Source organism: Petromyzon marinus, chromosome 19 (assembly GCF_048934315.1).
Source record: "Petromyzon marinus isolate PM22_M1 ecotype Great Lakes invasive population chromosome 19, UKy_Petmar_22M1.pri1.0, whole genome shotgun sequence".
Taxonomy (NCBI): Eukaryota; Metazoa; Chordata; class Hyperoartia; order Petromyzontiformes; family Petromyzontidae; genus Petromyzon; species Petromyzon marinus.
Genome location: NC_133685.1, coordinates 4,882,809 through 4,899,130, shown reverse-complemented (window position 1 = coordinate 4,899,130; position 16,322 = coordinate 4,882,809). Strand labels below are relative to the sequence as shown.

At 34.9% G+C, this 16,322-nt stretch overlaps 1 protein-coding gene across 50 annotated transcripts in view; it reads left to right on the top strand.

The window, feature by feature from the left end:
- TTN (titin) overlaps positions 1 to 16,322 on the top strand; it is a 355,181-nt gene that overhangs the window by 154,707 nt on the left and 184,152 nt on the right. For 36 of the 50 annotated variants that reach the window (XM_076067945.1, XM_076067951.1, XM_076067944.1 and 33 more), the window contains 24 exons: positions 871 to 927; positions 1,940 to 1,996; positions 2,327 to 2,383; positions 2,574 to 2,630; positions 2,966 to 3,022; positions 3,246 to 3,299; positions 4,236 to 4,289; positions 4,430 to 4,486; positions 5,604 to 5,660; positions 5,884 to 5,940; positions 6,207 to 6,263; positions 6,802 to 6,858; positions 7,471 to 7,527; positions 7,858 to 7,914; positions 9,111 to 9,167; positions 9,862 to 9,918; positions 11,201 to 11,257; positions 11,648 to 11,704; positions 12,634 to 12,690; positions 13,332 to 13,388; positions 13,814 to 13,870; positions 14,262 to 14,318; positions 15,034 to 15,090; positions 15,233 to 15,292. In XM_076067945.1, coding sequence (XP_075924060.1) covers positions 871 to 927; positions 1,940 to 1,996; positions 2,327 to 2,383; positions 2,574 to 2,630; positions 2,966 to 3,022; positions 3,246 to 3,299; positions 4,236 to 4,289; positions 4,430 to 4,486; positions 5,604 to 5,660; positions 5,884 to 5,940; positions 6,207 to 6,263; positions 6,802 to 6,858; positions 7,471 to 7,527; positions 7,858 to 7,914; positions 9,111 to 9,167; positions 9,862 to 9,918; positions 11,201 to 11,257; positions 11,648 to 11,704; positions 12,634 to 12,690; positions 13,332 to 13,388; positions 13,814 to 13,870; positions 14,262 to 14,318; positions 15,034 to 15,090; positions 15,233 to 15,292 — 1,365 coding nt within the window. The remainder of the gene's footprint in view (positions 1 to 870; positions 928 to 1,939; positions 1,997 to 2,326; positions 2,384 to 2,573; positions 2,631 to 2,965; positions 3,023 to 3,245; positions 3,300 to 4,235; positions 4,290 to 4,429; positions 4,487 to 5,603; positions 5,661 to 5,883; positions 5,941 to 6,206; positions 6,264 to 6,801; positions 6,859 to 7,470; positions 7,528 to 7,857; positions 7,915 to 9,110; positions 9,168 to 9,861; positions 9,919 to 11,200; positions 11,258 to 11,647; positions 11,705 to 12,633; positions 12,691 to 13,331; positions 13,389 to 13,813; positions 13,871 to 14,261; positions 14,319 to 15,033; positions 15,091 to 15,232; positions 15,293 to 16,322) is intronic. The other 14 variants (XM_076067941.1, XM_076067907.1, XM_076067923.1 and 11 more) reach the window with 13 other exon arrangements.

The window sequence follows — 16,322 nt, the reverse complement described above, 5'->3', positions numbered from 1 at the left end:
ACTTATGGTTAGCTACAAGTTATGTTGAATGGACAATGCTTGAGGCCTTCTACAATGCTTGACTCGTCTTATTCCGTGTTGATCCTCTCATAGAAATACTTTGTCAGGTTGAAATATTTATTTAACAGGTCAAATAGGTTGTGTAACACAACGATTGAAAGGCATTTGATGGGATTTTATTTGTTAATTTTTAAATAAACACTTGTATAATTTTTTTGAATATTATGAAGAAAAAGTGGAGATTAAAAAAGTTATCCCCAAAACTAAACGAGAAGGTTAACGTGTGAGATACGGGGGCTTGCGTTTGGAAAGGCTTTCGAAACACACCTATATCGTTGATGAAGTTCCAAATTTCTATCTTCTAATCACAGTGGTTTAGCTGTTAAATCCCATGTTCATGCTTAATTACCTCAACTGATACATTAACACATATTAATAATGCTGCAATGGATAGTCGTCTAACGTGTTGATTTTATTGTTAGAACTTTATGAAGAAAAAGTAGAGATAAGGAAAGTTCCTGCCAAGCCTAAGCCAGAAGGTTAGGAATCCATATATATATGTTTTGTGTTTGAAGTGACTTTCAAACCAAACACATATCATACATTTTTGGGGATTTCAGATCTATGTGAATGTTAGTCAATCTTTATGGTGTGTCATACCTTATTGTGTTCATGATTATGCTCGAAGTTATGTTCAATGTGAAACACACGAGGCCTCTATAGACCTACCTTATCTTCGTCAGTCTTGATGTTATCATAGAAGCACCTTCGAGTATCTTAATACAGTGAAATATTATCTTTAATTCAACTATGGTAAGGCATCTGATGAGTTTCGAGTTGTTAAGAACAGCTTGCTATATGTATTTTTAGAACATTATGAAGAAACTGTGGAGATTAAGAAAATTCCTCCCAAAGCTGAACGAGAAGGTTAGTGTGTGAGATATGGTGCTTGTGTTTGGAAAGACTTTCCAAACCAAACCCATATCTTAGGATTGGTTAACTTTTACTCCTATTTATATGTTAAATAATCCATCATGGTATAAACCTTCCACATGGCGTTTGTGTGTTTGATTATGCTCTAAGTTATGTTTACACAGAGTACTGATTAATATGTATCACTACATAATATTATACATCATAATGTTCTTTTTTTAATCTGTTTCGAAGAATTAGCCTTTGCTTGGTGTTGTTATGGTTTTAACAGATTTTTTAAATTTGTCTGTGTGGCTTTTATTTTTTTGTACTGCATTGTTTTGCTGTTGTATTTCATTCTGTGGCCCATTTTTATCTTTTCAAAAGACGCTCAGTCACAATGCGCTCTCACCTGATTAGAAATTAAACACGTGTTATATTGCTGAATGTAGGGCCAGCAATGAATTAAGAAGACTATATACACGCACGCTTAGTGTTTGAACTCTGGTGTATTGCACGATTAATGGTATACCCTCCCTCATTATGTTTATGCTTATGATTCGCTGCAAGTTAAGTTGATTGACACGGCCTGAGGCCTTCTACAAGTCATGACTAATCTTATTCCGTGTTGATCCTCTCATGGAAACACTTTGTCAGGTTAAAATATTTATTTAAAAGGTGACATACCTTGTTTAACACAATGATGGCAAGGCATCTGGTGTGATTCTATGATATTTTTTTTTATAAACAACTGGTTTTATTTGTTAGAACATTATGAACACAAAGTGGAGATTAAAAAAGGTTCCTCCGAAAGCTAAACGGGAAGGTTAGCGTGAGGGATGTGGGGCTTGCATTTGGAAATGCTTTAAAAACACATCTCATATCTTTGTGAACATTGACATGAAATTCCAAATTCCTATCTTATAATCATCGTGGTTTAGCTGTTAAATCGCATGTTCATGCTTAATTACCTCAACTGATACATTTATCACTTATCAATAATACTGCATGTTGATTTTATTGTTAGAACTTTATGAGGAAAAAGTGGAGATAAGGAAAGTTCCTGCCAAGCCTAAACCAGAAGGTTAGGAATCCATATATGTGTTTTGTGTTTGAAGTGATTTTCAAACCAAACACATATCATACATTTTTGGGGATTTCAGATCTATGTGAATGTTAGTCAATCTTTATGGTGTATCATACCTTATTGTGTTCACGATTATGCTCTAAGTTATGTTCAATGGGAAACACACGAGGCCTCTATAGACCTACCTTATCTTCGTCAGTCTTGATGTTATCATAGAAGCACCTTCGAGTATCTTAATACAGTAAAATGTTATCTTTTTTATGTTATTATGGTAAGGAATCTATTGAGTTTATAGTTGTAAAAAATCTTATTATTCATATATTTTAGAACATTATGAAGAAACTGTGGAGATTAAGAAAGTTCCTCCCAAAGCTAAACGAGAAGGTTAGTGTGTGAGATATGGTGCTTGTGTTTGGAAAGGCATTCAAACCCAACCCATATCTTCGCTAATGATTGCCATGTGGTTTAACGTTTTAAATCTCATGTACATGCTTAATTATGTAATTTTATACATTTAGCACATTTTATTAATATGTTAATTGATAATAATCTAACATTTTGATTTTATTGTTAGAAATTCACGAAGAAAAATTAGAGATAAGGAAAGTTCCTGCCAAGCCTAAGCCAGAAGGTTAGGGATTCAGATATGTGGTTTGTGTTTGAAGGGACTTTCAAAACAAGCACATATCATAGAATTGTTGGGTTTTTGTCCGTATGTAACAGTTAGTCAGTCTTTATGGTGTACCCATCCTTATTGTGTTCGTATTTATAATAATGCTCTAAGTTATATTTAATGGTCAATGAATGAGGCCTTCTAGTGACCTACCTAGTCGCCTTCAGTCTTGATGCTATTATCGAAACACCTCCGTGTACTTTGTCACAGTAATATATTATATTTTCATGCAATTATGTTTAGACATCTCACGTGTTTCTAGTTATAAAAAATCTTGCTGTATTCATTTTTAGAACACTATGAAGAAACTTTGGAGATTAAGAAAGTTCCTTCCAAAGCTAGACGAGAAGGTTAGCGTGTGAGATATGGTGCTTGTGTTTGGAAAAGCTTCTGAACCAAACCCATATCTTCCTCAACATTCCCATGAAATTTGCAACTTCTTCAATCAACTGTTAAAATTGAATCTAATTTTCATGCATAATTTAAACAAGTTACAACTACAATCACAACATATTTAGAATGTTTCTGTTTATGGGTTAGTCCTCTAATACACTACGCTGACTTTATTGTTAGAATTTGACGAAGAAGTGGTGATAAAGAAAGTTACTACCCAGGCTAAAACTGAAGGTCAGGAATTCAGATATGTTGTTTGTCTTTGGTGCAACTTTCAAAACAAACGCATATCTTTCAAAGGATTGTGTTTTTTACGTGTGCTCATTGTTTACATTTGCAACTACATGACATTATCGTGTTTTTTACGTGTGCTCATTGTTTACATTTGCAACTACATGACATTATCCTGGAAGGCCAATTTGATTAAAGTCTGCATTAGCTCAGTAAGCTTCCCAATCAGTACAGTTAGGGGCATTGTTGTTTTTGACAAATTAATGAGCATTGCATTAATGGGAACTTGTAAAAAAAATACCATAACTTACCTTTGTTTTTACGTTTACATCAATATAGGTTAAAGTAAATGGACATGCCAGAATAAATATCGACATGACATTCTGTATATTGGCAGGTTGCGTGTAGCGGTGTAAAGTGTTTGGTACTCTCACCTCTTCCGAGATGTTTGGCCAGCATGGAAGAGAAGGCCAAAGTACCTTCCAGAGAAACGATGTCGAGCTTCCTCTAGTGGAAGCTCTTCTGCCAGCAGTGACGCGAGCAAGCAATTGCAGGGCTGTGCCACTTAAAGTAAAATTCAAGGTGTTCATGTAACTAGACCCAGATATGTTATACCTTAGCCTATTCAGTGTTGGTCCACTTATAAAGAAAGGCTGTGAAATGATTTAGCACGTGAAATATTACATTTTGACTTAAAGCTTTCGTGACTGCAGGAATTAATATTCTTTGGGTCTTTCGGTAAAGCCACGTAGATAGTCTATCTACGTGGCTTTACGTAGCTAGACTATCTACGTGGTTTTACATAGATAGTTTATCTACCGAAAGACCCAAAGAATACGTGAAATATTGTCGTATCGTCTAATAAAAAGGTGGCACTTAATTTGTTGATGATTTAAATGTAAAGCTTTGTGTTGTAAAATACATTTTATTACTCTTTAGAACATTACGAAGAATATGTGGAAGTTAAGAAGGTTCCTCCCAAAGATAAACGAGGTTAGCTTGTCAGATATGGTACTTGTGTTTGGAACGACTTTCAAAACAAACCCATATCTTGATCAGCGCTTACTGCATTCATTATAACATGAGTATATTCATTTGGAACACTGCTTAATGTTTATTTTTTTTTCATTTAGAAACGTATGAAGAATTTGTGGAGATTAAGAAGGTTCCTGCAAAAGGAAAAGCCGAAGGTAAGATAACCTAAAACATGCATTTGTTGTCGAACATATTGTTTAACATTGGCGATCAAATAAAAGTAGTCAATATAATTTGACTCATACCTATAGAAGAGGTGTCCATTATAAAGTGAATGTTCACTTTAGGCTGATTATTTAAGTAATCAATTACTCTACTCATTGGTGGTTAGATTATTTGAATAATCAGATCATATGAAAATAGCCACATATTTGTGGGCGTGGCATACATATTTGTGGGCGTGGCATACAGGGTATTTCCCACATTCAGGAGACAGGATGTGGGAGCAGCTGTCATGTTTAATGGGGCCTGAGTAATACGCCTCAAAAAAAGTAGTTGATCGTAAATTTAAGGTTTTTAATATAACATAGGTCATGTGGTCATTTTATACACATTACAACGAGCACCACAGCAGGCAAGACATCACACAGGATATCTCCTCAGCCAGAAGGTTAGAAGTTTAGATATGCAGTTTTATGTTTGAATGGTCTTTCAAACAAGCGGTGTATCTTGCAATTGGCGAATACAAATGCAAGTTTTATCGTGTTCAGTCTTGCTAAAGTTATCAAATATCAGATGTTCTGCAAACTATATATTCGTAACATTTACGAAAAGGAAAGCACGTATAAAGTATTGTGAAAACATGCTCTTTAACAATAGTTACCACATCAAGTATAACGTTGACTTATCCATATTTTTTGTTCATAATATTTTGAAAACAGTCACTTACAAATGTGTCAATTAGAAATTGTCAAGAAGGTTCTTCCCAAGCGTAGACCAGAAGGCTAGCAACACAGATATGCTTTATTGTATTTGGAAGAGAGAAAAAACACGTTCAAAGCAAGTGCATATCAATTATCAAGAATGGTTGAAAAGTTATACATTCTTACCAGCAGAATTACATTCTTCAGAGAATTACATAAATTATGCACACAGCAGTTTCTGACATGAAATATGCACACCTCTTCTGTCATCTCGAAAGTTAAGTATTATGATCATTTAGACCATAATATACATTTGTAATATTACTTTAATTTAAACAACTGTGATACACAATGATCATACATTCGTTTGAAATATTAGCTTATTCATGTTTTAACATTTCTTTGTTAGAAACCTTTGAAGAAAAAGTGGAAATCAAGAAAGTTTCTCCTAGGCCTAGAGCAGAAGGTGATAAGTTTAGATATGGAATTTAGGTTTGGAATTATTTCCAAAACTATGCCAATATCTAACAATGTGTGAATTAAGTTTTGTCTGCTGTTTTATTTACAAATGCCTCCCAGAGTGTGATGGTGTCTATCTCTAGAAGGAACCAAAAGTATATATTGATACTAGTTATTCGTATTGTATGTTTTGGGACTCAATTCAACTTGTATTATTTTCTTCTTGTTAGAACCTCGTGAAGAAAAAGTTGAGCTGAAGAAGGCTCCTCCAAAAGCTAGGCCAGAAGGTGACGATTTAAAATATGAAGTCTGTTGTTGACGTAACTGTCAAAACAAACACATATTTTAGCTTTTTATGCATTCATTTTCAAATATGAGAAAAGTCAAAATGAATGTTATGAGGGGGGAAATGCGAAATTTGTCAATTTGAGATTTTTGGGGATTTAAAACATGAGATGTTAGGTATTGCAAAACACACAACATTGGGAGTATTATATGTTTATGGCAAGCTAGTAAAAGAAAAACACTTTAATGAATACATTTTGTTCGTTAGAACCTCCCGAAGAGAAAGTACAACTTAAGAAGGCTCCTCCCAAATCTAAATCAGAAGGTGAACACTTCTGATGTGGACTTTGCATTTTGGAATTAATTCCATGAACAAATCCATATCCTGTTTTGGAATGAATTCCAAGAACAAATCCATATCCTGCAAGAAGTTTTACCACGAGTGTAAATGTGTATTTCATCAGTAACCTTCGAACAATTACATACTGTTTATACAGTGTCGATTGTACGTATAAAAATTCATGTAATTGGTGGACATTAGGAGATCACATGACATATGTTATTGGTCTAATTATTCTAATTTAATGCTCGTGCTGTTTTAAAACACATGGCATGCCATTATTGTAACATCTTTACTATAAATACATCCATCTAATTCCTGTTGTTTATACATAATGAGTGTTTATTTTTTAGGCAGGGGCAGGACATTTTTTGCTTCACCGCTACCAGCATCTCTGAAAAGTTCTACTAATTCTCTTTTTCACGATGGCCTCGTAATTTTCGGTTAGATATTGAAACACATTTTACTCGTACATTTGTTTAGAATATACACCTATATATTTTTTTGCTATTTTGCCAATTAGAACCTGCTGAAGAAAAAGTAGACCTTAAGAAAATACCTGCCAAGGCTAGAGCAGAAGGTGAGGCTCTGTGGGATATGGAGTTCGCGTTTGAAGTGTGGCCTTCAAATCAAACACATATCCTGTCGTGAGTTATATTTGGGATGCGGTGAAGTTATAAATAAAATAGTTTATGCCAAAGTGTATTGATAAAACCAAACAAGTGATGTGTACATTCAATGACCTCCACTTTCCCAGAAAACAGGTGTTAATTGAGCAGAATATGACTCTTTTAATTGCTTTTGATGTACGTGTGTTTTGTTTATGGCTGATGAATACCTTGTTTGTACTCGTTCTCAGCTATATTGATATATTGATGTCTTGGAACCTCCTTTGCCAGTGTCAAAATATAAGAATAGGTTTTCCCCTTTTTTCTGGCAACCACAAGTATTGTGGTTAATGCAGACATGATTCCTTGCAAAAGCTTTCAGTTTGGTGTTTTAACATCTTAACATCTGTTTTGTTGCCAGAAAAAAAGGGGAAAACCTATTCTTATATTATGTCTTATTTTTGTTATTGCTGTGCTCACACACCATGAATCTGCCTTATAAAATAGGCAGGTACCTTGCTAAATGGGATCATAATAATATGACGAAGATATAATTGATTAACCAATTGTGGTATTTTCTTTAGAACCCACTGAAGAAAAAGTACCATTTAAGAAGGCTCCCCCTAAGGCTAAACCTGAAGGTGATATTGCAGATATGGATTTGGAGTTTGGAATAACTTTCACAAACCAAACCATATCTTTTCTTGGGTGAATTGTGAACTACTTTTTACATAATATTGGTTTTTATTGCAAATAAATGTTATTTTAAATTCAGCAAACTATTTTTTTAGCAGTTATTCAGTTAATATAAAAGTCACTGCTTTCATGGATTAAATCAATTATAATTTGTTTTTTTACAACTGCAAGGATATACGTTGAAATGTAAGACGCCACATGCAAAAAAAATGTTGTACCTGCTTGCGAGTATGTTTTGAATAAAAAAAAATGACGTTCCAAATGTTGTTTTTCAGAACATGCTGAAGAAAAGGTTGGTCTTAAGAAGGTCCCTGCCAAGGCTAAACCAGAAGGTAAGAGACGGGTGTTTGGAGGCACATTAAAATAAAAATCCCGTCTTCCAGTAGGGCCATTGAATATGCAGTTGTTTTTCTAAAGTTCCAAAGTACTTTCGAGTTTACTTTTTTTAACCAGGTGAGAACTCAAGAGACCACAACATAATCTCGTTTGCGAGAGTAACGTCGATCACCAAAATGACAAAAATCTATTAAAATGTATGTAGTTTATCATATTGTGGAGAAACAATGGGAATGATGCACGGAGTAGCCACAAGGTAAGTGGTTGTTCACCAAAAAGTAACCCTGTGTCAAGTTTACAATGTCCATCTGCTTTTCATTGGTCTAAATCGCAGCTACAGTATATATTCCAACCTGTCCTTTCCTACTGAAGACCATTGCCTTTGGGATAACTGTTAACATTTTTTCGTGTTGTCTGTCATGCAAAGTGTACTCTTATGTAAGGTTTTTGCAATGCTAAATTTGGTAGTCATTGCACTGGAATGAAAAAAAAGGTTTTGTTTAGAATCCCTTGAAGAGAAAGTACAATTTAAGAAAGCTCCTCTCAAGCCTAAACCAGAAGGTGAACATTGCAAATATGGAGTTGTCCTTGGAATTACATCCATTCAGCAATCCATATCTTTCAATGAGTGAATCAAAATGTAATTATTTTAACTAAAAGTCAAATTTCATTCGATTATGGCCGTATTCAATTCGATAGGATGTCAGCACTGTGTATAAAATTTGATTGGCAACTTTTTCTTTTCATGTTAACTTCAATATTGTAATGGGAAAGAGTCCTAATATACATCCAGCAAGTTTATCTTAATAATGTGCAGCCTTTTGTCAACATGCTGCTAGATGAAGGATTTCATGAACTGTTTGTTCCTTGGAGTTGTTTTGACCATATTTCACCATGTTGCTCACTGTGGGTGGATAAAGTGGAGGCCCACGACCAGTGGAGATATCACGAGCCAATTAGGCTGACCATGGGAGGGAATTGGACTGGGGTTTGCTGGGTTCATCGCGCAGTGCGCTAACTACTGCACCACCACGCCCACCTTCCATTCACGTCAATAAACCACCTTATATTCAAAGTCAAATTGTTTTCGAGACAACTTGTCACAGGATGGTATGTGTAAGATAACACAATAGCACTATGACTGGCAGTCTGAGAATAAAAGTAACATCTTCCGCTCAATTTTATTGGTTAGAACCTGCTGAAGAAAAAGTAGAATTCAAAAATGTTTCCTCCAAACCTAAACCAGAAGGTAAAGAGTTCAGATATGTGGTTTGTGTTTTGAAGTGACTTTCAAAACAAACACATATAAATTGGTGGGGTTTTATGGGTATGTGAAGATTAGTCAATCTTGATAGGTTATCCTACTTTATTGTGTTCATGATTATGCCCCAAGTAATGTCTAATGGGAAACTCGAGGCTTCTATTGACCTACTTTATCTCCTTCAGTCTTGATGTTATAATAGAAATAACCGAGTATCTTAATACAGTGAAATATGATATTATATATCTTACAGTGGGTGCAATCAATATCTGATTGTGTTTCAGCTAAAGTTCCTGGTAGGGCGACATAGATCTAATATCTCAATGACGTAGGACCGGTAACGGTTGGTCACATATTGATCATGCTTGAGTTATTTTTTAACAACACTTTATTTGGTCAGGGTTAACACTCGCAATGGAGTATTTTTATTCATATGGCTGATGTTGATGCAGAGCAACGACTATAATTTTACATTGAAGTGGTTGAGCCAGCTAATTGCATCAGGAGTAGCAGAGTGCCTGACTTGCAAGTATGTTCGTAATTTCATAATTCGACAATATTGTATATTTTTACTTCCAACAAGACTGCCATCTGTTTTGATCAACGATTTTTCCTAAATCATTTATTAATGATTGCTATTGCTATGAAGGGGAAGCATATTGATGTCAATTTTGCTCATTAGAAATACCAGAAGAGAAAGTACAACTTAAGAAGGTTCCTTCCAAGCCAAAACCAGAAGGTGGCTCTCACAGATATGATATTGTTTTGGAATATCTTCCATAAAGCGATCCATATCTTAGAGTTGCGTGGATTTAACAATTGTTTCATTCCATTTTCATTTCTAAAATTACGACATTTGGTTTTCATATTAAGGTGACATGCCCGATAATACAGCATCTTTTATGCTATTTAGGAAATTGCTCATTCCTAAATTGGCACCTCCGATAGCATGGTTGGCTACGTAAGGTGCGAAAGAAGTTCACGGCACACACATACAAATGTGATACTCAAAGTATCACTGAGAAAAAGGTCATTCCACTTCATTTGTTCGAATCCAAGTGAGTTTGCCGGTCGGTGATACCGCATGGAATAGCCGCTGTGAAATACGACAAGGTCACATCAATTAATTATTCAGAAAACACAGTTCAAACGTTGGCTGCGGGCCACTGAAACCTGGCAGATCATAATGGAAACGAGGAAGAAAAAGCATGCATATGCCTTGATCTATAATGCTAACCAACGTGAGTTTGTCCTCAAAGGTACAGCGTTTAACGATCAATATTAACTTTACCATCTGATTATTTGTTCTTTCGGTAAAGTCACGTAGAAGGGAAACAATAAAATAAAATTTGCTGTGGTTTTCACACCTGATGATGATTGCTTGTGTTGCAGTCGAAACGTCGTGAGAATTTTATTGTTTTATATTTTTATTATTCTATTGTTTCCCTTCTACGTGACTTCACCGAAAGAACCAAGAATATGAATCCCTGCAGTCACGAAAGCTTTAAATCAAAATTTACCATCTTAAGTCGCAAATTTAGAGGACGTCACAGAGTGCAAGATGTGTGACGTTGCGAGATGACATCGTAACGTCATGGCATCATAGGGAGAATATCACTTGCATGTCGCGTAACGTCGTCGCTTTCTCATTATTGCTGATTTTTTTTGTATTGCTGCACAGTTTTGGCCCACCTTTGAATCAATTTGCTTGGTTGTCCAAAGGGGAAGACCCGAATCGTAACACAACTTTAGACTAAAAATGTTATTCATTCTGGATGTTTTTTTTATATCAGAGTTATCATGAACCCATGCTACAAACTCGAGTGAACAAAGTTCATGAATGAATGCTTTCAACCTTAGTTCGAAAGCATTAATATGCGGACGAGAGTATTCCACGAGGCTTAAGTGGCATTCTGCTGACCTGTGAATTGTACCCAGAAACTGTCCTTTAAATATATCTCATGAGAAAAAAAGGACTAAAAACTAAAATAAATTTTATCCTGAAATGTTTTGCTCAATAGAACCTGCTGAAGAAAAACCAGAACTTAAGAAGGTTCCTGCAAAGGCTAGACCGGAAGGTGAGTAGATTGGATATGGAGTTTGTTTTTGGAGTCGCCTTCAAAACAAACACATATCTTGAAATTGGTGCTTATTCACAATAGTTACGTCACATTATTTGCGTCGCTTATCGGCTGACGAATTTTGGCTATGCATGCCTTAGCCTTTATGAACTTCTGCATGGATAGTTATTCAATATACGTATTCAACTTTGCTTTAAGTTTACATTGTTGACGTTGGGAAATCTGTCAGACATGTTGATAATGTTTGGATATTATCCTTAAAAAAATATGCCACGTCCCTTTGAACATGCATTTTGGAGTATAATACTATTTTACATATGCCAAGGCTGCACACGTTATTATGATTAGCAGAAAAACACATTTCGACCCCAAATTGTTGCTTGTTAGAACCTGCCGAAGAAAAAGTAGCACCTAAGAAGGTTCCTCCTAAGGCGAGAGCAGAAGGTGAGATGTTCAGATATGGAGTTTGTGTTTGATTTACTTATCAAAACAAACTTGTATCTTATCTTGAGTGAATTACATTATGATTTGTAAACTGTGATGTGTAGATTATCTGTTACAAGGTATACTGGAATGCTGGATAAAAGATTTATAGAAATTAGGTTCAGTGCCTTTACCCTTTGTTAATATGTGAGTACAGCTGTGAACTTTGTTGGTGGTCAAGTTTAGTACGTAAAGCAGTTTGAGAAAAACGTAATATGTTGATGTTACATTCAGTCATAAAAAGTCTTAATGCACCGTTGCGGAGCTTTATTGGCCAGAACATATGATCAATACATTAGCACGTGTAAATAATACCTTTGTAAATGTGACAATGTGATTGGGTGGTGGGGGATTTACGACAAGAATTTTGGCATGAAGCTACTACCACGTGGTATAACTGGAAAAACAAATATGGATAATGGTATTTGCTATGAAACTGTACAATGTGTCATTATATTTCATTGTGAAAACAAAGTTTGATATTGATAGCCCATTAATTCAAATACATTAGAATTTTTGGAAAATATATTATCTTAAAAAAAAATCTGTGGAAGAAAAATTATGCTTACTACAACCAACTGAAGAGAAGAATGTACAAGGCTAGACCAGAAAAGTGCACACTTCAGATGCGGAGTTTGGGTTTGAAGTAACTTTCAAAACAAGCTCATATCTTATTGTGGGTGACTCAAAACTACTTTTATAGGCGACTTTAATTTCATTAAATGTGGGCTTTGTTTAGTCACCGTTCGTTAGAAGAGGTGGTTTACAAATCAGCATTCGTTTAGCTGTTTGGAAACAATGCTTGATAGGAAAGCATGCATCTTGTGTATAGCTTTATGAGGGGTTCGTGAAACAAATAATTATAGCTGTATTTCAATTTTACTCATTAGAACCTCCTGAGGAAAAAGTAGAACTCAAGAAGGTTCCTTCCAAGGCTAGACCAGAAGGTGAGGAGATATGAAGTTTGTGTTTGGAGTAACCTTCAACGCAAACACGTATCTTGAAATAACGGGTGCTTTAAACCACCATTTTTCAGTGATAAAGTAATGAAACGTAGACTATTTAGAAAATGTGTTCATGCGATATCAGTATGCTCACCCGTGCATGGTGCCACCATTTTACAAATTACAACCTGATTCCACGGCACCGTGCTCCCTTTAAGTTGGGATAATTTTTGTTGTATATATTCTATGGAGGAGCTGTAGCCAAGATGTTTTTCTTGTTCGTGTTTTAGTTTTTTTGTTTGCTGTGGTTGCACCCGATTCAAGGGCTATACCAAAATAAATAAACTGAAAAACTGAAAAAGAAGGGAATTACACCACATCAAGCAGGCTCAATTTACGTGCAAAGGACACCGCTTCAATTCCCCAGCTCAAATCAGAATTCATTTGTAACTATTGTGTTTAGCACTTCGATACACTGAACGTTGAGAAATGCATTTGGGATATTTATAAAATGCTTTGATTCATGCCGTTTGCTTTCACACTGCCTTCACATGTATAGCTTTAATTATAGTTATATATCATATATATATTTTTTACTTTACAATTACATTTTCTGAAGAAAAAAAAACGATTTTGCCCATTAGAACCTGCTGAAGAGAAAGTAGATCTAAAGAAGGTCCCTCCCAAGGCGCGAGCAGAAGGTGAAGAGCTAAGATATGGAGTTTGTGTTTGAAATAAAGTTCAAACCAAACACATATCCTATGTGTGTTAATATTACAATTGTACTTGTTTTAGTGGGAAACATTTCTGAATGTACGTAGGAGATGTGATACATTTAATTATGACACGGCAGGCATGAAAATTTGTTATCTTTGGCCATTAATATTGGTGACAATGTGAACTTTTATTTTTGTATGATTTATGCAATTATAATTTTAGTTAGGCCAAGAATGCGACACCTATAATACATCATCAAAGTGATACATTTCTCATTGTCATCCAATGGAAATAGCTCTCGCTCTCTATTTATTTAATACCATTTTAATTGAAATATATTTAATGGCATCTACATGATTTTTCTGCAGCAAGTGGGATAGAAGTAACCCCTAATTGTTTGCTTTATTAGAACCTGCTGAAGAAAAAGTGGCAATTAAAAAGGTTCCTCCCAAGGCTAAAAAAGAAGGTAAAGATTTCCAGATATTGTGTTTGTGTTTGTAACGCTTTACAAATGCAATGCAATATTTTACAATGAGTGAAAATGAAAATGTTAAATAATTAATAAATTTTGTTGTCTTGGATACTTGCGCTGAGGTTAACGTGTCATTATCAAATTGTAAGAATGAATTCTTAGCGCGTGTTGTTTTTATATAAAGATGTTACGAGCTTGTTCCATTTTCTCCAATTAAACCTCTGATAAGCAATACAATCTATCGGAACGTGCTCGAATTTAATATTATTGTATTGGACAGACAACAACAAAAATACCAAACTTACCTTTGTCTAAGTACGTCCACTGTGAGTATTTATTTTTAAATCGGATAGAAATTGTTTTCACGTCTTTATTTGTTCGTTAGAACCTGCTGAAGAAAAAACAGAACTTAAGAAGGTTCCTGCAAAGGCTAGACCGGAAGGTGAGAACTGCAGATATGTTGTTTGTCTTTGGAATTTTTTTTTCAAACAAACACATATCTTATTGTGGGTTCCTTAAGAATACACGTTTGATATGCGTTAGTGTCCCGCATTTAGCTGCAGAAATCATGTATAGGCTGCATTGCTTTATTGTAAGAATTCGGTTAAAAGCTATGGAGGTTCTATGCTGTACCCGGCATTTTCCGTCAACCTCAAGAAATGAATCCACAGCAGTAATCAATTTGCACTATAACTAGTCCGATTGCATGCAGTACAGTGAGCACTATATGGGAAATAAATGTCCGTTTAATCACAGTTTTTTTTATTATAAAGTACAGAATGATCCATATATAGATACCCTACTTAAAAGATTCAGGATAATTATAGAATGCATATTTTTTTTCATGTCGCCCCATAAATCTCAACACACTTATTCTTAACCTTCTCCGTGACACCGTTTGTCCAACATAGCCAGTGTGAGTTGCATGCAAAAGTCAGTAATGCATAAGCCGAGGTCGTTAGAAATTAGAGTTGTTATAAATGAGTGGGGTATCTATAAATGGATCGATGTATATTTTATTTTAGTAAATCGTATAGTAAGTTCATTCACCCATTTTTTTTTACAATGTAGGGCTCTGTGTACCACGTGACTTTGGTATCCAGATAAATTACTTTGTACGTATATTAATTGGTCATTTGGCCAATTTCCTCCATCAGAACCCCCTGCTGAAAGGGTTGAACTTAAGAAGGTTCCGGTTAAACTGAGAACAGAAGGTACACTGAACACACTGCTAGAATTTGTTTTATAACACAATGTGTGATCAATTGGAATTAAACAACACATTTATCGTTGATGAAACATACCACTTCCGGCGCTGGTTACAATCATAGCTACTGGTCTCAATGTTTTATTTAGCAGAACCAGAGGTTGAAAGAGTGCAACTTGATCAGGTTCCACCAGAGTCTAAAACAGAAGGTGAGGGTTGATATGTTGTTTGTGTTGAAAAAACTATACCATAGTTTCAAACACAAAGACATATCTTTGCGTTGGGTAAAGGAAGTCGACAATGTACCCAACAGCTATATACCAAGTGTGTAATGGGTGTCGCTAACCTTTGGACATATCATCCCATTACCACTGAAACTTCACTTAACTTCATTCATCATGTGATCGATTACCTTTTAATCGCTTATCGTGATGTTATTTAAATAATTACTGTTACGTATATTTTCAGTCTGAAATTTCTGAGCGTGCTAATATGCGCGCACACACACACACACAAGTTTCTGTGTGTGTATTAATATTATATATATGTTCACATGGTATATATGAATATTATAGATGTATTTATACTCGCATAAACAAACACACGGAGGAAATTGTAAGGCTCTGTGTACCACGTGACTCTTTTTTTTTACAGTTGTCTATGTAAATCTGAAATTGTGCACAATCTTGTTCTAAGCACACAATCACAAATGAACGCAAATTACTTTAATCACCTGACATTCTTCACGTATGGGGTTTTATCCAAGCTGTCCACAAGTGTGAGATATTATTAGAAAGATGAATACATAATAAGAGCAAAAGAAAGATTATAAATGTGAGGGGGCCATTCGGGCCATCTAGCTCGCTGTGAAGTAGGCATGTAATGATGGTATTGATTGTCATGGCTCAGGTTTATGATTCTATTTAATAACCCATTATTATTACATTTTAAAAAACACATCTCATTTGTATGATTTCTAAAAAATTTCCGTCTATGATTCTATTTAATAACCCATTATTATTACATGTAAAAAAACACATCTCATTTGTATGATTTCTAAAAAATGTCCGTCTCATTTGTCATTTTGTTTACTCCATTAAGCCCAAATATAACAAAGGATCAGATAATTTTCATAATCTTTAAATAATGCATTTTAATATGTATGATTCCATGCATGTATTGTGAGGCTTAAATAAGTGATCATTCTTTAAACTAATTTATCGACGCATTTTTACGCAC